Consider the following 24195-nt stretch of genomic DNA (forward strand, 5'->3'; position numbering starts at 1 on the left):
AAGAGTCCCCGAGCGTCAGATGGAGAATACTTGTTGCTTTGAAGCCCTGAGAAGCCTCAGAGTTTAAGTCTGGATGACAGGCTTCGTCAGCTCGGCGTGGATGTCGATGTAGGTGGGTACCCCCAGCACCACACACATGGGAAGACCACATCTCCAAACATTGACAGACTTTATTATGGAGGGGTTCCCACCCGGGACCCCCACCTCTTAAATAAAAAAGTGCATAGAAAAGAAGGGATTTAGAAACTTTTGTACAATATCTACATTCTGGGCCCCCGGGGCAAGAAGGGGGCAATTGCTAGGTGGGCTGGAAGGGTGAAGGCAAAGTCCTTTTCACCTGTAGGCCCACATCCACCCTGAACATGTTGTGGGGGTGAGATGCTCTGGGTGGGGCTGAGGAGCCTCCCCACCCCCGGCTAGGGAGAAGATGGCAGAGGAAGGGGTCCCCCAGAGCTTCAGTTAAGGAAGCGACGGCAGCGCTTGGCGCCACAATTGCAGGGCAGCTTGTTGCTGGCATCCTCGATGGGGAACTTGTAGTCGTAGGTGAGCTCCTCACCACGCAGGATGCGGCGCAGAGCAAAGATGACTATGTGCTTCTGGCCCTCCACGTGGATGACCCGGGAGAAGCAGTTGGGCTCACACGAGTGGTTGATGAAGCGGGCAGCATTCCCATGCATGGTGGCATCCACCACATCAAAGTCATCCATTCGGAACATGTAGCACCCTATGCCCTGTTGGATAGGCCAGGAAGTTAGGGGATCGGACCCCAGGAACTCACCCCACCTGTCTTCATTCACAGGGCCTGGTGGAGCCCACCTTCCCATCATAGAACTTCTCCCGCTTGTCGGTCAGCACGGAGCGGATGACAATGCCCGAGTACTCAATGACCATTTCGCCAGCATCAATGTTGCGCTTACAGAATAGGCCCCGTCCATGGATGGCCGATCTGTGGGGTGAGGAGCCAAGAGAATTTTAGGGGACGGGGATGGAACTAAGGCAGCATGTATCAGGGCACCTGTCCATCCTCCCAAGGGGCATTCTTCCCCCCCAACCCCACTCACCTGTAGACCCCCACAGCCTCCTTTGAGGTCTTCTTAAGGTGGCGAAAGCGCATGGCCATGGGCAGCTCCAGACTGGTGGCACGTCTAAGGGAGGTAACCAGTATGTCACACAGGCTCAACAACTGCTCTCTTGTTCCTAAGCGTGGTCTTCAGGACCCTCCCAGACCACGCCCAGCAACCCAGCCTGCCCTCCTTACCTGGTTGACCTGAGCTGTACCTCGTCCTCTTCCTCGTCACAAGCAGCCCCCTCAGGGAGCACTCGGTGCTGGGAAGCCAGGAAGTTGAACATGTCAAAGGTGCACTTCCTGCAGGGGGTGGAAAGAGAGGGCAGGAGGGTCACAGCTATCCCTCAGAGCTGACCTCCCTGCTGCTGGGCCAGAAGGAATATGGCTGCCGAGAGGACAAAGCAAAAGGAGAAACGGGTGTTCAGCCCGTTATGAGCTCTGGATCTACATCTAGAGTCTGAAGGCCTAAGTTTCCCATCTCTTACCAAACTATTGAGCACCCTGGGGAGCTCCCACTGGGCTCCCAACGCTGGCCTCGCAACCCAGAGCTCTTACCGAAGATAGACCTCAGCCCGGGCTGCCCCATGGGGATTGAGGGGTGGCTCCTCCTGGCCCTCTCCCTGCTGGTGGTAGCGGAACTTGTAGTGCTGGCAGCGTTGGGCCCCGGGCAGCTGTTCTGCCAGGAAGATGACAGCATCGTGGTGGATGCCCAGCAGCCTCGCCCCACTCATTCCTGGGGTGTCAAAGGTGAAGATGTCAAGTTAGAAGGGAGGGCCATCTTGTCCTTGGGGAGTCACCCTCTCCCTGGTGGTCCCTGTGGACCCCTCACTTACCACTAAAAGAGAGATGTCTGAGGCGGGCATGCCCTCGGGCTTCCTGAACTTTCTCAATCAGCGTCCTCCATGCCCCTGGGAAGAGGGCAGGGCCAGTCCCGGGTCACAATGACGTTCTATTTGCCACCCTCCCTCTCTGGTCCTCCCTTCCCGTCAACATTGCTCCAGACTCACCCTCCAAGCTCTCTGCCTCCACGCTAAACCCATCCTCGCTGCTGATCTCGAAGCGCAGGTGCGGGCCGGCCCGTTTTGGGGCCTGGTTTTCTTTGTTCTCTGGGGAAGGAGGCTCTTCCTCGGAGCTTGAAGCCTCACCTGTTCCAGGAAGCATGTCAGGAGGTGGGGGATCACCCTTCCAGGACTGAAAGCCTCTCCCCTCCATGTCCCTCCCCACTGCCCTACCAGGAGATACTAATATCCCATCTTATCCAGGCACAAGCACAGATACCTGGGACTGACAGCCCTCCTCCTCCTCAACTGTAGAACAGATACTATTTTCCCATAAGGGGTCCGTAGTTTCTTTTCTGAAGGTCTTTTTGGTCAGATGGGCAGGTTCAGGGAAGCTTAGCTTTCAAGCTCCAGTCTCCCATAAATGCCCATCTATTCCATCCTTCTGTCTCACACCAAATGAAAAATCCTGGAGAATTATATTTGCACACACATTATTTTTTAAATTTTATTATTTTGTGTGTGTATGTGTGTATGTGTGTGTGTACCATCAAATCAGATCTGACTGATACAGGAGGAGATTGTCCCTCCTTCAGCAGAGCACCTGGTGGATTCCAACTGTTGCACACACATTATTAAAACAGACTTGAATTCTGTAAATGTTTCCAGCATAGGACCATAAAGAATCCTAATTATTCGTGTGCACTTTCAAATTGAGGCCAAAGAAAATGGGAACAAGTCCACGAGAATCAAAATCAGTTCTGGAGTCTATCCCGCCTGGACTGAAAAATCATCTTACGAATAGGTTTGAAGCAATGAACACCAATTATCAAAGACCAGATGAGTTGTGGGATGAAATTAAGGATATCATCCGTGAAGAGAGCAAAAGATCATTAATTACAAAGATAGAGGAATGTCAGAAGAGACTCTGAAAATTGCACTACAGCGTCGAGAAGCCAAAACACAAGGAAGAGAAGAGATGCTGAAGTAAAAGAGGTGAACAGGAGCTCAAGAAGATAAAAGCAAAGAGTTATAACGAAATGTGCATAGAACTAAGGGCGGGGGGAGAAGAATTCACTTGGCATTCTTAAGCTGAAAAGAAGTGAAAAACAAATTTAAGCCTTGAGTTGCAATATTGAGAAATACTATGGGCAAAATCTTGAATGATTTAGGAAGCATCAAAAGAAGATGGCGGAAATACACAGAATCCCTGTACAAAAAAAAACTGGTTGACACTGAAATATTTCAGGAAGTACCATTATGATCAAGAGCTAACGGTAAAGAAGAAAGAAGTTCAAACTGCATTGAAGGCACTGGCAAAAAATAAGGTCCCAGAAATTGACGGGATACCAAGTGACATGTTTCAACTAACACCCTTGAATTTTTTTTTAATTATTATTAAATTTTATTAGTTTTACACCCTTGGATTTGAATGTGCTAATCTATGAGCACATATATGGGCACAGGTCTATCCCAGGAAATCTGGAGGCCAGCAGTCTGGCTGACTGACAAAGAGATCCGTATTTACTCCCATTCCCAAGAAAGATAATCCAACAGAACCTGGAAATTATCAAACATTATCATTAATATTATATGCAAGCAAAATACTATTGAAGATCATTAAAAAATGGCTAGGACAGTACATAGAAAACTGCCCCAAGTTCAAGCAGGATTTAAAGGAGGCCAGGCACCAGGGATATCACTACTGATGTCAGTCAGATGGATCCCGGCTGAAAACAAGGAATATCAGAAAAATGTTTATCTATGCTTTACTGACTACTCAAAGACATTTGACTAAGTGGATGATAACAAATTATAGCTAATACTGAGAAGAATGGAAATCCTAGAACACTTAATAGTGCTCATGCAAAACCTACACCTAGACAAAAGAGGTGTGAACAGATCAAGGCAATAGTGGTGTTGTTATATGCTGTCGAGTTGCCTGCAACTCATAGCGACCCTATGTACAACAGCCCTAAAGCCTGCTGTATCCTGCTGCCAATCTCACACTCTCTGACACACCTACCCCCATTACCCCAATCACTGAATCAATCCACCTCACAGAGGGTCTTCCTCTCCTGCGCTGTCCCTCCACCCTCCCAAGCATGATATCCTTCCCCAAGGACTGGTCCCTCCTTGCTACATGTCCAATGTACATCAGACGGAGTTTCAGAATCTTTGTCTCCAAGAAGCAATGTGGTTAACTCTATTCAGGATGAACCTGTTCGTATTCTTAGCAGTTCATGGTATATTCAATACTCTTCTCCAACACCACAGCTCAAAGGCATCGATACTCCTTCTATCAACCCTAGTCAATGTCCAGCTCTGACACAGAGCAAGGGATTGCAAAGACCATGGCCTGTATCAAGCGCACCTTCATCTCCACAGTGACACCACTGCTCTTAAAGGACTTTGAAGAGGTTCCTAACTACAGACTGTCCCATCGCAATACGTCTTTTAACTTCCTGACTACTGGTGCCAAGAGTGTTGACTCTGGAGCCAAGCAAACTAAAGCTGTCAACAATCTCAATCTCTTCACCATCCATCCTGATGCTTCCAATTGGTCCAGTGGTGAGCATCTTTGTTTTCTCGATACTGAACCTCAACCCATATTGAAAATTTCAATCCTTGTCCCTCTGCAGCAAGCGCTTCAGGTCTTCCTCAGTTTCAGCAAGCAGGGTTGTGTCATCTGCATAACGCAGGTTGTTGATGAATCTTCCTCCAATCCTGATGCCACACCTCTCCTCATGCAGCCCAGCCTCCTGGATAATCTGTTCTGCATACAGGTTGGAAAGGTCTGGAGATAGGACACATCCCTGGCCTACACCCTTCCCAATTTTGAACCATGCAGTGTTTCCCTGCTCTGTTCTGACGATTGCCTCTTGGTCCAAGTATAGGTTTCGCATTACTACTTAATTATAATTTCTTAAAATTAAGAAAGGTGTGCATCAGGCCTCTCTCCATACCTATTCAAGCTGTATGCTGAGCAAATTATTCAAGAAGCTGGACTCTATGAAGAAAAATATGATATCAGAATTGGAGGTAGACTCATCAATAATCTACATTATATAGATAATACAACACTGCCTGGTGAAAAATGAGGACTTGAAATATGTGCTGCAGAATATCAAAGATTAGAACCTTCAATATGAATTACACTGCAACATCAAGAAAGCAAAAATTCTCACCACTATAGTCACCATCATGATAAATGGAGAAAAAAAATTAAGATTCAGCAAGTTCATGGATCCACAATCAATACTCTTGGTACCAGCAGTCAGATCAGGAGATGTATTGCACTGGAAAAGTCTGCAGTCAGGGATCCCTCCAAATTATTGAAAAGCAATGATGTCAGTCTGAAGACTAAGGTGCACTTGATTCTAACCATGGTCTTTTCAGTCACTTGTTATCCATCTGAGAGCTGGACAATGAATAAAGATGACAGAAGAATAATTAATGCCTTTGAGCTATGGTGTTGGAGAAGAGTACTTAATATCCATCCTGTGGACTGCCAAAGAACAAAATGTCTTAGAGAAGGTGCAGTCAGAGTGTTCCTTAGAGGCAAAGATAACAAAGTTTTGTCTCACACACTTTGGGCATGTTGCTAGGAAAGGCTATTCCTTGGAGAGCAACATCATGCTTGGAGAGGTGGAGGGGTGGTTAAAGAGAGGAAGACCCTCAACCAGGTGGACTAACAGTGACTGCAGCAGTGGGCTCAAGTGTGTAAGAGAGAGATGCTGAGGATGGCACACGATAGGACAGGGCTCAGTTATACAATTCACAGGTTGCTATGAGTTGCACTGCACTTAATGGCACCTAACCAAAACCAATATAGGATCAGATCCACAGTACCTTATGAGCTACTTAAAAGATTTCTTAAAGGCTAATTCTGACCAAACAGAAATTTTGTTCTGTGCATGGGTTTTGAATTTGTCCATCAGAATGATCAACAAATGCTTTCTGACCCAAATGCCTGCTCTTGTGTTTACATTCTTGTTGGATGAAGAAACAATAAATATAATGGTAAAACATATAATGTCAGAAAAAGAAAAGAAAGCTAGGGAGAATAGAAAAGTCAAGAAGTTAACTGGGTAGCAGAGCTGTTGGTTCACAGACGAGACATGGCCTGTCGTCACCTAAAGGTGACACTGAGATGGGTCTTAATTAGCTAGTACTAATACACAGGGTCACTTTGAGTCGCAAGCGACTCAACAGCACATAACAACAACCACCACCACCATCCAAATGTGCTGTCAGGGACCTCTCCAGAGTGCTGAACAGCAACAATATCAGTCTAGAGACTAAGGTGCACCTAACCCAGGGCATGGTTTTCGCAATTACTTGTTATGCTTCAAAAAGCTGGACAAACGACTAAGGATGACAGAAGAAGAATTGATTCCTTCAAGTTGTGGCACATGAGACGAGTCAAGAACATACCATGGACTGCCAAGAAAACAAATAGGTCTGTTTTGGAGAGGGTGAAACCAAGTTTCTCCTTGAAGGCTAGGATTCTGAAGCTCTGTCTCACATATTTTGGGCATGTGGTCAGGAGACTGATCAGTCCCTGGGGAAGGACATCATGCTCGGAAGGGTGGAGGGACAGAGTGCAGGAGAGGAAGAGCCTGGATGAGGTGGACTGATACAGTAACTGGGGCAATGGGGGTTGGTGTGTCAGAATTAGTGAGACTGGCGTAGTACACAGGGCTGTTATGAGTTGCAGACGACTTGACGGCACATAACAACAACAATGCACTTACTGGAAAAAGAGTGGAGGTTCAAGTTTATTTAAAAGTGCCTTGGAAGAAAAGCTTGGAGAGCTACTTCTGAAAAATGGGCCATAGAAACTCTATGGAGTGTTCTCGTCAGATGTAAGGTCACTGTATACAGGAGTCAACCTGACTGGTAACTGATAAGGATACTGAAATTTAAGAAGACAAAGGAAATTCCCTTGCCATTTTCATAGTTGTATATCCTGGTGCTATCTATCATGCTAGAAAATTAAAAAGGAGATAAAACCCCAGAAATGTTAAAATCCTTTAAATGTGCCCTTGCATGCTCATGATGCTAAAGGTGGCCTTCCTGGGAAGTGGACCCTGAGAGCAGAGACTGGGGAGTGAGAGAAGCAGCAAGGGTCAGGGTGCTACTGGAAGAAGGATGGCCAGTGCGAAGGCTCTGAGGTAAGAGCACATCTGGTGCATTCAAGAACCCCAGCAGGGACACTGTGGGTGGAGTGAGATGAACAAGTCATGGAGGAGTAGAAGGGAGTAAGTTACCAGGACTGTGGAGAGCAGGGAGGAAGTAGACAGGCGAGGAGTTCGCAGGTTGAGGAGAGGAACATCAGAGTGAAGGGGGACGAGGGAAAGGCTCAGAGCCAAGGAAAGACCTACTGGGACCCAGGTGTGTTAACTGGATCTCTTTTGGCTTCTTGTTGCAAGGAGACCAGGGAGGAGGCTCTACAGTAGCCCAGGATGGGGGAATTAAAAGTGGCCATTCAAAAGAGATCTGAACCAGGACACAGGATGTGCTGACGTGGCAGATGCGGGTAGAGGGGGAAAGAGGGAGGCAGGCTATGGATATCTTGGAAGTTTGGTGCCTGAGTACTAGGAGGTAAAAATGAGGAAGGACCAGTTTAGAATGAAAGTCAAGGGTCCAGTTTAGACCACGCTGAGTTTGAGACATTCTTAGAAAGCCTCCCCCATATCCCAATGGTGAAGATGACAAGCAGGCAGCAGAATATTAAAAATTCAGGGGCAAATCTAGGTTGGACAGGAAAATTTGAGAAGTGCTGGGATTAACCATGATGAGGACCTGGGAAGTGAATGAGGGGACAAAGGTCAAAACCAGGGGCATGGAGACACTGGAGTTGAGGACAGGTTGGGACAATCAGGCAGCACAACCACAAGCTGGGATTATGGAGTTCCAGGAGCTGGGAAGGAAATGATTCTCAAAGGAAGCAGTCACTGCATAAATGTTGCTGCTGGCTCAAGCAGGATGTGGCCAGTATATTCAATCACACTGAGAGCCATCAATGACCTTGAACAGTTTGGATGCAGTGCGAAGAAGAGAAGTTTCAACGGAACATTTCCCAAATGCCTCACCCAATGAAACCATCTGTGGCAGAGCACAGGGATGGTGGTGGTCTAAGGACCACATTTTAAGAATGCCATGGGCTCATAGGGCCATACTCCCTGCATGTCCCTTCTCTGAAACAAGCTGCCCCCATGTCCTCCCTAGCCCTAGCTGAACCTGTAATACTGCTCCTTGCTTTGTGACTGTTTTCAGGTCTCAGTGCCCAGGGCTTACTTCTTCCATCTCCGCTCTTCCCCTCTTCCTTAACCCCGTGCTATTCCCAGAACACAAGGAAGAATTCTCTTCCCTGGTATATGGACCTCTTGATGGCACCATCTCTCACTGCTCATTCTAACCTGCCACGCACTTGCTAATGTACAGGTCTGTCTTCTCTATCCTGGTCACTGCGTATCATCACACCATCTATGACCATGCTGGCTAAGTAGTCTAAGTAGACTCTGTAGTTAAGTGGCTTCAGACCATCCCTCTCTACTGTGTTCAGCAGCTGGACTCTATGTAATGAAAAAAAACCCATACAACCAGACAGGCCTCAGGCTGCTCAATGACCAGCTTACTTGGTGGCTGCCAACTCCTTCTCCCCAACTGCCCTCAGCAACCACAACCTCAACAGAATCCTAAGCTAGCAGAGGAACCTCGCTTCCAGCTTCAATCAAAAACTACTCCAACTGCCCCTAACCTGTCACTAGTATCCCTCCCTGTGCTTTTTCTCCATGTCAGGGCTCTCCTGTTCAAAATCGACCACCATGGCCCTTCCATCCACAAGCAGACCCTCCCTGTGGCTCTGCGGCCTCCACCCTCACCAAAGTCCTCCAGCTGCCTATTTCCCTTCCTCCTCCATCCTAGGTAAGCTTTCCTGAGAGATTCCGGCTTCCTCACTGTCTTTGGTTCTGGACTTTGAAGACATTCCCCCTACCCTGCGCCACCTGCCCACACCTGTGCCAATCCTCCACTCCACCTGCTTACACCCCGGCAGCTCACACTGGGAAATACTCTCTTCCTCTAGGACACTGGTCTCTTCCAAATTTCTTCCAGTCCCTTTTCTGAGTCCTATATCAGGAAAGCCTCAATCTTTCCTGGATGCTCCCCAGAATGTCATCTTTAGGTTTACTAGATTTCCCTGACGCTGGCCAGCAAGGATCTGAGGGCCTTCCCTGGTTCTCGGGCAGCCTGGACAAGGCACTTTCAGAAGACTTCTCATACTGGGCTGAAATTCCATCTACTTCTGCCCTAAGGCTGTAAGGTTCTTGAGGGTGTCTCTAACCCTGGCAGCTAGTCCTGGGTTCACACCCTGCTGGTGTGCGTTTCCTGAGGTGGACTGGTCAGCCAGCTGAAGCAGGTACAGGAAGAGGGCACCAACAGAGCATGCTTATTCATACCTGAGTAGTGGTGCCACTGGGACTCAAACAGTAAGTCAGAGGGACCATCAGGGACCTGAGGAGGACCACTGTCCACCAGTGATGGCAGGGGGGACTGTTCCTGGAGGACCCTGTAAGGAGAGACCTGTCAGCAGGAGGAAAGGCAAGACGAGAAAGGGCTCCCGGGAAGCATCTGGCCACTCACCCGGGGCTCTCCTCTCCAGTGGGCTCACCAGGGTGATCCAGCTCAAAACCACAACGCACTGTGGGGGTTTTCATTCTCACTCGGCTAAACCTGGGGGGAACCATGAGGTTGAACCTCCTCCTCCTCCCCATCCCGACAGGATTCCCTGGCTCTGCACTCACTCACCTGCTACTGCTCAGTGAGGAAGGGGCTCCTGCTGGAGCCTGGGGGCTCTCCTCCACGGACTCCCCATCCTCTTCCAGTCGAGGAGTTTTGTTTGGAGGGGGTGCTGGCGGAGATCGACTGGAGAAGGTGGACACCCTCTTGATACGAATGGCCTGGCGGGGTGGGCTGGCGGGTCCACTGCTCAGCACCAGTGTCAGGGGAGGGGGTGGAGGAGGGGGGGCGGGGCGAACCACCCCAACCACAGGCAACACACTCAGTAGGGGTCCTGGTGGTAGAGTCCAAGAGGTAGGGGCTGTGGAGGGAATGGGAGGGGGCAAGGGTGGCTGTTTCACTGGGGATGGGACTTGTTCACTCTCCCCGGCCATCTTCACAAATACTTGGCCCAGTTTGTTGACAAGGATGATTTTGGATGTGGCAGGTTTGGGGGGCTCAGGGGCAGGGCCTAAGCTCAGCACTCGGACCCCTGGGGCTCCCGGGAGCCAGGCAAACGTCCGGGTGGGGTCAGCCGGGCTAGAAGGCAAGCCCTGGGGGGGCTGGCTGCCATTGGCCAGTGGCGGTGGTGAGGGTTGTGGCTCCTCTCTGGCGGCAGCACCCCCTTCGCCAGGCCCCCCCAGATTTTTCAATACAAAATCCACTATTTCTGATGGCAGGTCCTCGGGAGGTCGGGTCCTGTCCCCTGCGGCCCCGACAACCCCAGGCCGGCCCACTCCTTGCCCTGAAGGTGGAGCCCCCTGGCCCCGAGGCTGCTGGACCGCCTCAGCCTCGCTGTCTGTGCCATCGTCCACTCCATCCAGCTGCTCGATGCGAGGGGTTCCAGGGAGCACACCAGGAGTCAGAGTAGGGTTAGACACAACAGTGACAGGGAAGCGGACGTAGTGGGTGCTGGGGCTCGCCTCCTCCTCTGAGCTGTCCCCAAGGCCCCCGTGACTACTGCTCATGGCCCCTGCAGCCACAATTTCTTCCTGGAAGGGCTCAGTCCCCAGCAGGCTGGCTGCGAAGTCCAAATCAGCAGCACTTAGTCCCGACACCACCTCCATGTCCTCAAAGTCCGGGCCCAGATCTTCAGTGGGTGGTGGAGGAGACGGGGCTGGGCCAGGGGGAGCCAGCTCCCCTGAGGTAGGTGTGAGGGCTGTAATGGCTGAGGTAGGAGGGGGCACCCTGAGCTGAGGGGAAGTTCTGAGGGGGGAAGAGGCCCGTCGTGATGATGGCAGCCTTGGAGTCAGGGGACTGGGACGACGAGAGCGTCTGGAGGGGGCTGGGAAGTCTGGGTCTCCCACTGTAGGGATGTGATGGGTCAGAGAAGAGGGGCTTCCTGGGGGCAGAAGGGTAAGGGTCAGTGCCAGCCAGGCGCTCTGTCTCCTCCCACCCTTCCCCCAATGCTCCCAGCTGCTCACCAGGGGAAGGCAGGGGTCCAAAAGAGATACCACCCAAGGGCCTCCGAGAGGGTGAGTAGTTGGGCACTTTGATTCGAGCCCCCGAGAATGAGCGGGGGGCCAGAGGAAGGGCGCTACTCGGATCTGACCGAAGCGGGGGTTCCAGGTTCTGAACAAGTGAGTGATGCTCAGGAGTTCCAGGGAGAAGGGTATCCATATCTGACAACGGGTTCTCATGATCTTGGGGTTCTAAGAAGAAGGCAGGAGAATGGTATCAGGGGCAGCGCAGGTCCTTCCATCAGAACCTCTTGTCATGTAGGCCTGACCCTGACTAGTCTACGCCAGCATCAGCCAGCCCCAACCCCTCATTCTGTGACATCTCCAAAGACACTGAGGTCAGCACCTGTGCAGCCCACCTCACCCAGACTTTGTCACTGTCCCTGCCAACTGCTGGGGCTGCTCGTCGCTCTCTGCTGCTGACTCAGCATCCAGCTGCCCAGGGGCACTGCCCTCTCTCCAGCACGGCCAGTCTTACCACTTTCTGACTTGCTCTGCGAATCCTGAATCCTGCCACATCAAACACATCTGCCCCAGCCTGGTGCTTCAGGCTCCCCATTAGCTAGCTCCACCCAACATACAAAGGCAGTCTTGCCACCTCCTCTCAACACCTTGTTTTCAGTCAAAGCATGTGCCTCCTCCTCCCTTCTCCACATCATGCCACACTCCAAGCTGAAATAAACCCCTCAACTGCAAACACACCTCACATCTCTTATTGGGCTCACATGATCTCTCTCTTTGTCTCCAAGCCTGTTCTCTGCTCTACCAGTGAATTCTTAGCTACAGGTTGTAATGACACCAGGTAAGTAACAAAACAGATACAAGTTCAAATCTTGGCTCCACCATTCCGCTCAGCACAGTAAAACACAGCTTGCGCCACACTTAGAGGGCTGTGGGGAGCATTATAGGAACATGTAGCCTTAAGTCAGGTAGGCATTTGTCCATCCATCGCCTCCTAGTAAAAGTAAGTTCCATGGCCCTTTCTCTTCACTTCTTATAAATAACAAGTACCCAATATATTATCTCTAATTACCGTGAAAATAAATGAAAAACTGGCACGCACCCTGGACTTAGAAGAGTTAATCACTCAAGGTAAATAGCATTCAGAGGGAAAATGAGGTGGTAGCAAGGCTGTACCTGAGGAAGGGGTGGGGCTGTGCACAATGGTCCGGTTCTCTTCTGCTGCCTCCAGGTGGACTGGCTCTTCCCTGGGCCCCCAGGGCCGATACTCGAGAATTCGGCACCGATACCAGCAGCGCCGCCGAGCATCCACTGTGCTCCAGTACAGACGAGAGCACCTGGTAGACAGACACATGGAACAAGGAAAGGAGGTCATGAATTGGAAAACAGGATTCGGCCCTCTGAGTCCCCTGATCCCACCGGGCACTCCTCAACTGCTCACTGGTAGCCAATGGGGAAGAGTCGTCCCTCGCAGTCCGAGAGATCAGAGAGAGTACCCAAGGAGTCAATTCGAATGGAGCCTGTGGTACAAGGAGAGGTCAGGAGGGGTGGTGCCAGGCAAGGTCCAGAAGATTAAGGTAGAAAACAGATGGCTTACCGATGAGCACATTGATGGCATCAGGTTCAAGCCCCGTCAAGAACTTTCGCTTGAAGTTGATGCCCTCAAAATCCACATAGACTCGGCGGAGAACATCAAAACCATCAGGGGTCACGATCTCCTGGGAGGTTAGTGGCGAATGGGGGTTGCTGGATTGGTGGGGAATGAGGGGAATGCGAGGGAAAGGCTCTGTAGGCAGGGGCTGAATGGTCAGGGGCCTGGCCTAAAAGACCCTGGGAAACATGTAAGGGAGAAACACTGAGGAGCAGCAGAGGTCAGGCCTGAGGGTTCACTGGGGCTCCTGAGTGAAGACAACCATCCCTAGGAATCAGGGCATTCAAAGGGGAGGGGAAAGCAATAGAGTGCTGTCTTCCCTAAGGTTCTAGCCCACCTTGCCATCAAGCAGGTCTGTGTGTTTCTGGCAGAACACCTTCTTGTCATCCTGGAAGATGCAGTAGCTGGCCCGGGCGCACATGAAATGGAAGTTGCTGAGGCAGGAAGACAGGCAGCAGCCCACCGTGGCTCCGGGCTTCAAGCAGAGCTCACAGCGCTGCGGGTGGAAGGGACTGTTAAGGGGGAAGCCAAGGACCTGGACTGGTGTGACACCGACAGCTACTGTCCTAGACACTCTGCCTGGGCCCTCTTGTCTAGCCTAGCACCATGCACTCACAAAAAAAACAGACACTGACCCCATATGCAACCACAGCCAGATGCAAATCAAAATGATGTTGGATTTTCTAGGCAAGGATTCTGAAGCTTCATCTGACCTACTTTGTACATTTTGCCAGGAGGGACCACTCTTTGGAGATGGAGGATAGAGGGACAGAGCAGGACAGGAAGACCCTTGATGAGACGTATTGATTCATTGACTGAAGTAGGTGTGTCAGAGACAGTAAGATTGGCATAGGATAGAGCAGGGTTTAGGGCTGTTGTACATAGGGTTGCTATGAGTCGCAGGCGACTCAAAAGCACATAACGACCACCACTTCAATTACAGGAAGCGTGAGATAGTATCTGAGCGTCATATTGTTGAGTGGGGAAATTCTAACCCAGTTAATGTCTCACCTTACAGGGTTGTAGTAAGAACTAAAGACCACACTGTATGGAAAGAATCCAGCACAGAATCAATCAGCTGCAGGCCTGATAACTTTCTCTCCTAGGCTTGACATCGTTTATGGCCATAAGGTACAAATAGGGAAAAGCCCATCACTTTAGCACCAGAGTGCTGGAACAACCAAAAAACTCAGTGAAAATATACACCCCAGTAGAGCAGGTCAAACAAACATCTTATCCATTGGAGGAAGGACGAGACCCCATAACCCAGAATGAGAATGGCCCACGCCTCACCATCTGCCTTCCTCGGGCCACAGCAGCATGCACATTCTTGAGGGAGCCATCATTCTCCTCAAACACTTCGGCTGACCAAATGGCACAGTTGACATGGGTCCACTCATTCTGCCCGATGTACAGGAGCCGCCCTGCTTCCTAGAGGTAGCAAGAGGATGGTGTGATCAGGGGTCTGGACTCCAGGAACAAGAACCCACACTGTGACTTCCTGGAATAGCACTCACCTTGGAGTCTGCATCCCCATACTTGAGACAGAGTGCACACTGTCGGGGGTCCTCCAGATGTGAGAAAGCAGCTGAATCCTTGCTCTGGAAAGCTAGACAGAATGTGGAAAGGGGCATATGAGAATTAGGACCTGAAGTACGTCCTCTAAACTTGGGGGCCCAGGCTTCCTGCTCCCATTTCTAGTACCTGCTGAGGGGCCCCCTGGAGGCTGCCCTGATTCTGGGATCTCTGGCTCCTGCTGCCTCCACTGAGCATAGACATGGTCCAAAGATGGGGGCAACACCGCATTGGGAAGGACTCCACTGCGGACAGAAAAGGTCAACATGTGTCACATCTGACAAAGGAAGTTGGACTTGGCCCTGCACACACCACCAGCTTAAGCATGCCACATCACCCTCTGCCCTGTTTGAATGTGGAATTTCTTCCAATTCCCTGAAAAGTCCAGGCCCTTTCATACCACCCTTGATATATGAAATTCTGCCTGTCAGGCCAGAACAGCTTTCCTCAAACTGTGTGTTGCCTCTTTCAGAGAAGTGTTCCTGGATCTGAGATTTAGGCAATTGTCCCTCCTGACCTTCTTGGTCACTGGTGCCTGTTCAGTCCCCTGTCTTGACCACTATAAGAACAGAGCCCAATGTCATTTACTCACTACTATCCCCAATGTGCATCAAACAGAAACCGTGAGAGCAAACTAAGCCTTCAGAGTCTGCTAAACAAAAGAATCTCAACCCAGTTCTGTCACTCCTAGACTCTGCCCGCCAACAATCCTCAGCCCAGCCTGACCCCTGGCCTCCCTAGGAGCCCTCCCTTTGCCCTTGTCCCATGGGTCCCCTCCTGCTACTCAGCCTTGCTCACTTTGGCAGCCGGGTACTCCGCCGCCAATACTTGGGGTCGTGGGCGTCAAACCAGCTGAACGCAGACTCTAGCAGCTGGGGAGTGGGTTAACAAGATGAGAAGAACTGGCTTCCTCAGAAGAACTGGTGAGGATAGGGTGGCCCCCGCCACACCACTCAACCGGTGTCCCCCAAAGAGCTCACTTTCAGCAAAAGCCCCTTCATCTGGCCTCCAGCTCGGCGCTCTGGGGTCTCTCCTCCTTCTGAATGTCTCATCAGGATGCCCACCATGTCCTCCATGAAGCTGTGCTGTAAGGAGGTCCATCATGGTCTGAGCCCCTCATGCCCAGCCCTCTCCTCGTGGCACTCACCTACCCGCTCCTCCAGTATCCCACTCACCACAGACTTGTAGTGACCTTCCTCAAAGCGCCGACTCACAGCCTGCAGATCACAGGGCCCAGGGTGCAGCTGCTTCCCGTCCTGCCCACACTGTAATGGGGAGGGTGGAGGTCAGCAGAGCTGGTACTAGGCAGGCCCCACCCGCTCCTGCCTTGTGAGGGTTCCCGACCTGGGAGCACAGCAGAAGTGGGCCCGCCACCTTGGCACTGAGCAGGCCCTGGAGCACCTGGCGCAGGCCTCCCCGTAAGGCCCCGCTCAAAGCCTCCCGCCAGCGGGGGCGTGTGGCCCCAGCACATGGTCCACAGGTATACAGCACTGAATCCGGCAGCCCCGAGAGGATCTCGTAGTCCTCATCTGGATAGCAGAGTGAGGAAAGAACAGACAGCAAAGGCGGTGTGAGGGCTTCCAGCAGTCCTTGCACTGCCCACCTGTCCTTTAAGGGGTCTGGAGGGAGTATACACAGACCTCCAGAGCGGAGGCCATGCTCCAGGTATTCACTGACCTGAAAGGCCCTCACACTTAGCATGCACCCAGTGGTCACACTGTGCGCACTGCATCATCTTGCTCTCGTAGTCATTGTCTTCATAGCAGCGTGTGCAGATTGGGCAGTAGTTTCCTGAAAGGCAGGCAAGGAGAAGGGAGTCAGAGGGATTGGGCTGACTGCATGCCTGTCCCTCGGACGCCCTGCTCAGGGGCCGGCCATGCTCTACTGCTGTCTGGACTGCTTCCATAATGCTCTCGGGCTGGATCTTCATCATTGCCAAGAAGCTGCTTGAGGACAAGGCCTCTTTAAACCTCAAGAGGACAAGGAGGATCTTATCAAATGTGCTGCCCGAATTAAGAACAAAAAGCAGATTTTTAAATTGCTCAGTAGAGGTCTGAGGTCCCAGGATATGTCCCTGGGCTGCAACTCCCACTGCCCGCAGAGGAGTTCTGCCCCCATTTTACATAGTGGGTAGGCTTCAGTAGACAAGCACCTTGAAAAGGAAAAAAAAAGGTGGGTGTGGCTAGAAGATGGTCATTTGCTGGAAAAGATTACCTGTTCTAATCACCTGTCTAGGTACCTGCCCCCTCCCCTATGGCCCCCGAGGCCCAGACCCCCCTGCCAGGTCCCCACCTTTCTCATAAAGCTGGGTGCACCTGGGGCAGAGGCTGTAATCTCCAGACCACTCGACGTCCCAGTTCTTGCCTGGAGTTGCCCCACAACTTTTACAACGCACACAGGCTGAGCAGATCTGGGGGAGTGGGGCAATATTAGGAGAAAGCCAGACAGCAGGCTGGAGGGTCATGAGGGGGTAGGGGGACAAGGAGGGGTGACAGCTGGCAGGAAGCACATGAGAAAGAACAGGTAAGTTGAAACACGTAAAAGATATGAACAGAAATCAAAAGGAAAAGAAAGAAGTGAGAGAATCAGGAGAGGACAAACAAGAAGTAGATCTGTGAGAGGGAGGTGGGCAAAGTAGGGACCAAAGCAGAGCGGGGATTCCAAGCCCGGGACTATGAAATCTGGGACCTCCTGAAACTACGGCAGACTGGCTTGGCCCATGAATATAAAAACACAGGAAATCTGAAGTGGACATATTTTATCGAATTTTCAAAAGGAATCCCAAGCCTATTCACCGGCCTAGACCGAGTGCAGGGCGGGTGGCAGCAGGAATCCGAATCCCAGCACACAGGGAGCGGGCACTTTCTCACCCAGTGGCGTCGTTTGCGGGTGGCCCGGGTTGGGTAGCTGGGCCCCAGGCAGGCTGGGTGGTAAGCGTGACGGCAGCGCTCACACTCCAGGAGGTGCTGGTGGATGACAGAGATGTACAGCAATGTCAGAACCATGGGCACAGGGACACTTCTCTCTTCCATACCTCCACCCAGCCCAGGCTGGCCCCCATGCCTGGACCTTGGATCCTCGGCCTTTGCGTCCACAGACGTGGCAGAACTTGCAGCGGCGGCAGCACCAGGTATCATGATGCTGGGGCAGGGGCCGCTCTGCCTCCTCCAGGCAGAAGGGATGGAAGGGGTCACAACAGACTTGGCAGAACACCAGCTTGGGGGTGGGGGAGTAAATGATGGGCACAGTGTGAGGGCAGAAGGCCAGGGGTTGAGACCCTGCTGAGGGGGACAAGAAATCAGGTGGTGAGGGCCAACGGGGACTTGGGAGTCAGTGGAAAAAAGTGCAAATATTTAACCTCATGCAGGCCTTTGCTGGCACAGAGCAAGCACACCATCGGCGGTCCCCCTGGCACAGACGTGAGTACGCTCAGGCCACCCATCAGCCACACATTCTCCAGGTCACAGTCCTCCTGAAGGAAGAGAGGATACAGGATCAGTGGGCAGCCAGGAATGTCAGCCAGATCCATCCTGAAATCTTTTGTTTCTCTCACACAATCAAGTTTCATCTGATCACAGCCCTTGCACCACCACCTTCACCCTGCTAAATGTTATACCTTAAAATCCACACGGACTCGGTGCACACCATCAGGAGACTTCTGTTTTCCAGTCCAGCCATTAGGAAAAGAAGCAAAAGGACCAGGGGCCACAGCATCCTGCAGAAGGATGGTGGTGGCTGTGAGAAGGCAGTGATGCCACCCTCTACAGACCCTTCATTGCCTTCTCCTTCCACCTGCCTGAGTCTCCCCCAGAGTGTGAACTTGGTGTAAACAATCCAGCAACTCAGTACCCTAATATGCCGGGAAGCCTCTAGAAGACAGGAGCTTTGCTTTACAGAGGCTGGGGGTTCTTGGTGCAGGGGCCTGCTGACCTTTTCCAGGCGCCTCCGGGCCTTGAGCTGCACCACAGGCTGCAGGGTGGGTTTGCGAGGCCGGCTCTGCTCCTCAGGTTCTGGTACTGGCAGCTCTAGGCAAAACACATCAGAATGAGGTCCCCAACCTTCCCAATACGTCATCTAGTGTACTTTCTACTCCAACAGTACTCAGATGTCCAGGCCTTTTTAAATACTAAACAAGACCCACCAGAATAGCCCAATAACTCAACAACTACTTTACACAGCCATTCTGCGCCCTCCTAAAAGCCTTCCTACCCTCGCTCCTTTCTACCTTCAGCCACTTCCTATACCAGGCTGATAGGGCCTATCTACTAGGTCTGGGAACCCTGCCCCTTCCACAGACACACTGAATTAACTTCTTGGTAGAGAGATAAGCAAGCCGTACCACTCTCTCGGGGGGTCCGACGCCGGGGAGCGGGAGGACCCCCAGGGTCCGAATCGTCCGAATCCTCGAAGATATCATAGGAGGGTCGCTGTTTGACGCAGCGCCGGGCTGACTTGCGCTGCAGTAGGAGGGAGTCCTGCTCCTCGGGCCCTTGGGGGGCCACCACCTCCTCCCGGGGCCCCCCAGATCCCGCCCCCCGGCGTGGGCCTGGAGGACCAGGGGAGGCCTCAGGAGATTCATCGGAATCCCAGGGCAACAGCGTCTTCACTATCGTCCGGCCTGTGGGAACAGGGGACTTAGTGGGATTTGAGCTCAGCCAGGGACATAGGTGAAGCTGGGATGGAGAAAAGCCAAGAAAAGTGGCACAAAAGAGAGCAAATATGGCAGAGGTACATAAAGCACGTGATACAGAATTCAAGAGTGGTGGATTGCAAAGGTAACGTGAGCAAAGAGAAGCAAAGCGAAGTGGTTTCTTTAGCATCAAAATCTAAGTAAGGTTTTGTGGAGAAATGCTCCTCAAACCTTGTTACCTTTTTTGGCCAGACGTTCCATCTTCCGAGCCTCTATCTTGTCACACTTCCGGTATCTGGGGAGGGGAGCAGCACGTCACCAGAGTTGGGGACTGGTGGTCTGGGGGAAGAGAGGAAGCTCTCCACAAGGATGCCAATCCCACTGTTTTCGCTGGGCTTGAGAAAAGGGTCTTGGGGGACTACCAACCAAGGGCAGGGATGGAGGTCACATCCCAGTTACTTACACACAGCACTGTTTCTTGGTGTTGGGCCCCCCAAACTTGGGCTTGTCAAGGCAGTTGACACACGACCCACAGTCCTGCACACGGAGGCAGCCTCGGCAGTGCCCACACCGTGCCATTCGCATCTTCTTGCCATGGTGGGAAGGCAGTGAGCGCCTGGGTGTGTGGGCCAGGGTTCCCCCAGACCCTGTGGGCTCAGAGTCCCCCCCAGGCCCTGCTAACTCCGCCTTATCCTGCTGGGACCGTGATGGGACGCTCTCAGTCTCAGATGCTGATGATGTATCTAGTGCAGCAGAGAGGGATGGATGGAGCCACAGTCACTGGTTCCATCCAACGAGCCTTCTGGTTTCCATACTCTCAGGTTCCCAGACAACCCCAAATAAACTCATGTTATGATTCACCACTCCCAACTCTTGTCACCTGGCCAAGTACCTGACTTGGTTCCCATCATCCTAGATATTTACACTTGCTCCCCCCAAAAACTTTACACTGTTGTCAAGTTTCTCCACTACACAAGCCCCCCTACCCTCTGTGGCGAGGTCCTGCCGATCCCGAAGAGGAAGGGCACTGAGACGGGGTACATCTTCGGGTACCATGGCCCGGGCCTGACCCAGAGCCACAGCAGCATGACGGCAGACATGTTTGATGCGGGGGCCTTGCATGGGGGATTCGGGACCCTGGGGGAAGATAAACCAAGAATACGTGTGTATAGTTCTCAGCCCTGTTCTCTCAATTAGCCTTCTCATGCATGGGGAAAGGCACTCCTTCTGCTCCCTACCGAGGGTCTGTCTCTCTTGGCTTCCACGGATTCATCTTCGGACCGGACACAACCTCTGTCTGGGATCTGCTTGACAGTACCCATGGCCTCCTCTTTCTGCCCTCCAGGGCTCAGCTGTGTGTGGGGGACAGCAATAAATACGGTCAGGGGTTGGGAAGATGGTGGTGCAAAGAGCTAAGGAAGAAGGGATGGGACCAGAGAAGGAAAACGTCTTCGGGTTCCCTGTGAGGGAGGCAGATCAAAAGGTGACAGAAAACCAAAGAGGGGAGGACTAGATGCAGGTGATCTAGTCAACGTGCCACGCTCACCGGCATTGAAGACGCCACCTTCTGCTGCTGCTGCTGGTCGATCTTGAACAATTGCACTTTGGCTCTCTTGAGGAGACTAAACATCTTCTCCTCCACCCCTGAGAGTGGTAAGGAGCCCAGGCCTGTAAGCCGAGTCTTTTCCAGTGGTGGTGGCTGCAGCTGTGATTGTAGTTGGGGCTGCTGTGGTGATAGCGCCTGGGGTAGTAAATGAGCTTGCAAAGTCTGTGGGGGCTGCTGGATCTGAACTGGGGGCTGCTGGATCTGGGCCGGGGTCAGCTGGAGCTCGGCTGGGGGCTGCTGGAGCTGGGCCGGGGGCTGCTGGAGCTGGGCCGGGGGCTGCTGGAGCTGGGCCGGGGGCTGCTGCCCATTGCCTGGAGCTGGAGACCCATGTGGGAGCTCCTCAGCCTTAATGGGAGAGGTGACCACAGGGGCAAATCGAGGCAGGCTGAGGTGGTTGGTCCGGCCCACTGCCTTGGGCTCAGGCTCAGCTGGACAGTCATCAGCAGGAGGTGGCTCTGGTTCAGGGGCTTCAGAAGCCCCAAGAGGAGCAGTGAGCACCGATTCATAGATCTTCCGGTGGGCTTCGCTTGGGGTAAACTGAGGGGCACGAAGGAGCAGGGGTCTTCTAGATGGGGTTATAGAAGCAGGGGGAGAGACAGAAAGCGGGGGTGGGGCTGGAGGAGGTGGAGGCAATTCCCTGGTGAGTGAAGTCCAACGAAATGTGGGTTCTCTTAGGATTGACCGTCTCTTCTCAGGGAGTGGGACTGGGGTAGGTGGGGGTGTTGGGGCACGTGGTGGAGAAGGGGCCGGGGCAGGTTCCTGAGGTGGCAGTGGGGAAACGACAACAGGAGGCCTCAAAACAGGTGAGACCTCCACTTTCGGGGGCTTAGGAGGATCTTCATCCATAAATCGCCGGGGCGTCTTGATAACACGAGAGGACCGAGCACTCACCACGGGCATGATAAACTGCCGAATATTCTTTAGAAAGGTGGTACTTTTAGGGGCCACGGTGGGAGTGTCTTCCAGAGGGCCTCCTGTAGTGGTGCTGGGGGTCGGACTAGGCAAGGAAACCCCCTCTGGGCCTGCACGAGCAGCTTCCCGCTCTGCTCGCTGACTGGGAGTCAGAGGAGGTCGGCCCCTCTTCCTAGAGCAGGTCGTGACCACTGGGACCACAGGAGAAGGGGATTCGCCCTGCTCCTCTGGGGCAGGAGATGGAAGAGGGACTGGTGGAGGTGGGGGGGACAGTGGGGATGGTGGAGAACACAATGGGGGAGGAGAAGGAGCAGATGCTGCAGGGGGTGGGAAAGGTGGGGGGGCTGGAGGAGTCAGGGGTGGTGACAGCAGCTTGGTCTCCTCCTTTTCCTTGGCTAGAACCACCTCTTCCTCATCTACAGGCTTCTCTTCCTTTTCTTCCCCTTCCTCCTTTCTTTTCTCTTCATCTTCTTCTTTTTCTAGCTTCTGCTCCTGCTTTTCCCAGCAGGGGTCCCCTTCCTGTTCAGATCCAACTCTTCCTAGAGGAGGATCCTGACAGTTTTCCCCATGTTGATCTTGACCCTGACCTGATTCACAATGCAACTGTCCCATCTTCACTTTTTTGGCTTTTGAAACAAACTTGATCACAAGTGGGAGGCCACCTCGGCCCCGACCTCTGCCACCACGGCTTCCTCGGCCAGACTGTCCTCCACGTTTGGGGGTCCCAGGACCTGGGCCTGGTCCTTCTTTGTGCTTCCAGCTGCCAGTCCGGTATTTTACTGGAGCCACAGGAGGTGGGGGCTCAGGTTTGGGGATTGTCACAGCTGCTTCTGCTACTACTACTGCTGGTGGCTTCTTCCTGCAGGGTCCTGATGGCCTTCCTGGGGGCCGGCCTCGAGACCGACGAGGGGTAGAGGGCTCACACACCCGGCTCCGGGGGACTGGAGGCGCCTGGGCCCGCCGGAGGAGTTCAGTCAGTGCCTGCACCATTCGTTCTGTGCCCTCCTCACCTCGTTTCCGGGCGGGGGTCTTGGGGGGGGTGGGTGTCACATCTGCTGGGCGAGGAGGCGGAAGAGGGGTCGTCTTATGCTTGCGGCCCCGGCCTCGGGGGGCTCGACCTAAAAGGAGAATAAGTGTGGGGATATGGGTCAAGCTGGCCCTGCAGAGTGAGGAAGGCACTCCAGGAGGGCAGGGTCTACATCTTTCTGGGCTGTTTCCCCCACTGCTCAAGGTAGCTTGGGCTCTGAACACAGTACAGGCTTGGTGAACGATGGGAACCTCTGGTTTAACAGGCAAGAGCTGACACAAAGAATATTCCTGCAATGCTAGATGTAGTTTCCCCGTCACTCACCTCGCTGGGATCGGAGCGCAGAGCGCAGGGAACTGGGGGCCACATCTTCATCTGAATGAAAACCCTGAAACTCCTGATTTAGGGGACCGGGGTGGAGGGGAGAAACAGCAATCAGTGCCAGCACCCTCATTCCACCTGAGGCTCAAGTTATCAAGGAATAGCCCCAGCTTCCTCCTTAACAAAACCTTGCCCGTTTTCAAGGAAATAAAAAGACCAAAAGGCCAGAAAAATTAGAAGCATAAGAGATCATGGACCCTGGACCACCAGCAATGCCAGGCCACACAGGCACAGCTGTCAGTGGCCCAGCAAGGAAAGAGTCCTCAAGTCAGACAGGAAGCATACACTCACAAGAGAAAAAGAGAGCTCGGGTTATAGCTTCTCATACGGACCTGGGACTAGCCTAGCAAATAAGAGACGTGAGAGGGCATCAAATGATTTCTTGTGCTAGGATGCACTCAGGACCCTCAGGGGGTCACCAACAGTTGGTCCTGAACAACACAATGCACACCTTCCTGCTTTATCTGCAGGGGGTTAAGTCCTCAGCCAAGCCAGTGCCCACCTCACCCTTGACTGCAGTGCATGCCTGCTAGCGCCCTGACACCCAGGCCCTCCACCACATCACTCTCCTCTCTCTCCACCCAGGTTAGAAGGGGATTTGGGGGACTCGTTAAGGCAGGGATGTGTCAGAGGTTACCCGACCGGGCTGGCAGCCTACAGGTTAGAGTCCAGATAACCCTGGCCTGTCCACACGGCCGCTGTCAATCTCCAGCGGTAAGGCATGCAATATGCAATGCCCACAGCCTCCTGACCCAAACCCGCAGGCGCTCCAGCTGTATGTAGCCACTCTCAAGAAGGGTCAGCCCGGGACCCCTTGTCTGTACCTGCCTCTGGCCCAAGTGACTGGCTGCAGTCCGGGCTCCTCCATCCACTTTCCGAGGCCGCTTCCACTGGAAGCTCCGCGCAGCCTACCTTCTCCCACGACCCTTTATCTCTGCAAGGGCCCCCGAGTTCCCTGCTTCCCACAACACCCCTGGGGGCCACCCAGACCCCTGGAAAGTCCTGGCCTCCGCCCTGCCTGGCGCTGGGGACACCTCCGACCGCCTCACCTCATCGTCCGAGTCCCCGTCACTGCTCTCTTCCTCTGGCACCCAGCCCCGGCTCGGGCCCCAGCCCCGGCCCCGGCCGCGGCCCCGGCCCCGC

The 24195-nt window shown here is 52.9% G+C and overlaps 1 protein-coding gene across 1 annotated transcript in view; it reads right to left on the reverse strand.

Annotated features, from left to right (window-relative positions):
* Positions 1 to 455: 455 nt before the first annotated feature.
* The window catches only part of KMT2B (lysine (K)-specific methyltransferase 2B), a 25204-nt gene continuing 1464 nt past the window's right edge, over positions 456 to 24195 (reverse strand). The window contains exons 3-40 of the mRNA XM_006899718.1: positions 24102 to 24190; positions 22996 to 23068; positions 21024 to 22762; positions 20673 to 20927; positions 20365 to 20478; positions 20113 to 20263; positions 19590 to 19869; positions 19366 to 19421; positions 18836 to 19114; positions 18427 to 18521; positions 18113 to 18211; positions 17855 to 17968; positions 17566 to 17712; positions 17367 to 17462; positions 16789 to 16906; positions 16174 to 16287; positions 15841 to 16025; positions 15672 to 15761; positions 15477 to 15581; positions 15295 to 15368; positions 14626 to 14741; positions 14439 to 14530; positions 14215 to 14352; positions 13259 to 13417; positions 12868 to 12988; positions 12712 to 12790; positions 12447 to 12607; positions 11274 to 11501; positions 9880 to 11191; positions 9715 to 9804; positions 9531 to 9640; positions 2074 to 2211; positions 1900 to 1974; positions 1622 to 1799; positions 1259 to 1366; positions 1062 to 1145; positions 817 to 946; positions 456 to 731 (exon numbers count right to left, since the gene is read on the reverse strand). Of these exons, the coding sequence (XP_006899780.1) occupies positions 456 to 731; positions 817 to 946; positions 1062 to 1145; positions 1259 to 1366; positions 1622 to 1799; positions 1900 to 1974; positions 2074 to 2211; positions 9531 to 9640; positions 9715 to 9804; positions 9880 to 11191; positions 11274 to 11501; positions 12447 to 12607; positions 12712 to 12790; positions 12868 to 12988; positions 13259 to 13417; positions 14215 to 14352; positions 14439 to 14530; positions 14626 to 14741; positions 15295 to 15368; positions 15477 to 15581; positions 15672 to 15761; positions 15841 to 16025; positions 16174 to 16287; positions 16789 to 16906; positions 17367 to 17462; positions 17566 to 17712; positions 17855 to 17968; positions 18113 to 18211; positions 18427 to 18521; positions 18836 to 19114; positions 19366 to 19421; positions 19590 to 19869; positions 20113 to 20263; positions 20365 to 20478; positions 20673 to 20927; positions 21024 to 22762; positions 22996 to 23068; positions 24102 to 24190 (7868 nt within the window). The remainder of the gene's footprint in view (positions 732 to 816; positions 947 to 1061; positions 1146 to 1258; positions 1367 to 1621; positions 1800 to 1899; positions 1975 to 2073; positions 2212 to 9530; positions 9641 to 9714; positions 9805 to 9879; positions 11192 to 11273; positions 11502 to 12446; positions 12608 to 12711; positions 12791 to 12867; positions 12989 to 13258; positions 13418 to 14214; positions 14353 to 14438; positions 14531 to 14625; positions 14742 to 15294; positions 15369 to 15476; positions 15582 to 15671; positions 15762 to 15840; positions 16026 to 16173; positions 16288 to 16788; positions 16907 to 17366; positions 17463 to 17565; positions 17713 to 17854; positions 17969 to 18112; positions 18212 to 18426; positions 18522 to 18835; positions 19115 to 19365; positions 19422 to 19589; positions 19870 to 20112; positions 20264 to 20364; positions 20479 to 20672; positions 20928 to 21023; positions 22763 to 22995; positions 23069 to 24101; positions 24191 to 24195) is intronic.

This window comes from Elephantulus edwardii, unplaced genomic scaffold (assembly GCF_000299155.1).
Source record: "Elephantulus edwardii isolate Elephantulus edwardi_28Jun2011 unplaced genomic scaffold, EleEdw1.0 scaffold00266, whole genome shotgun sequence".
Lineage (NCBI taxonomy): Eukaryota > Metazoa > Chordata > Mammalia > Macroscelidea > Macroscelididae > Elephantulus > Elephantulus edwardii.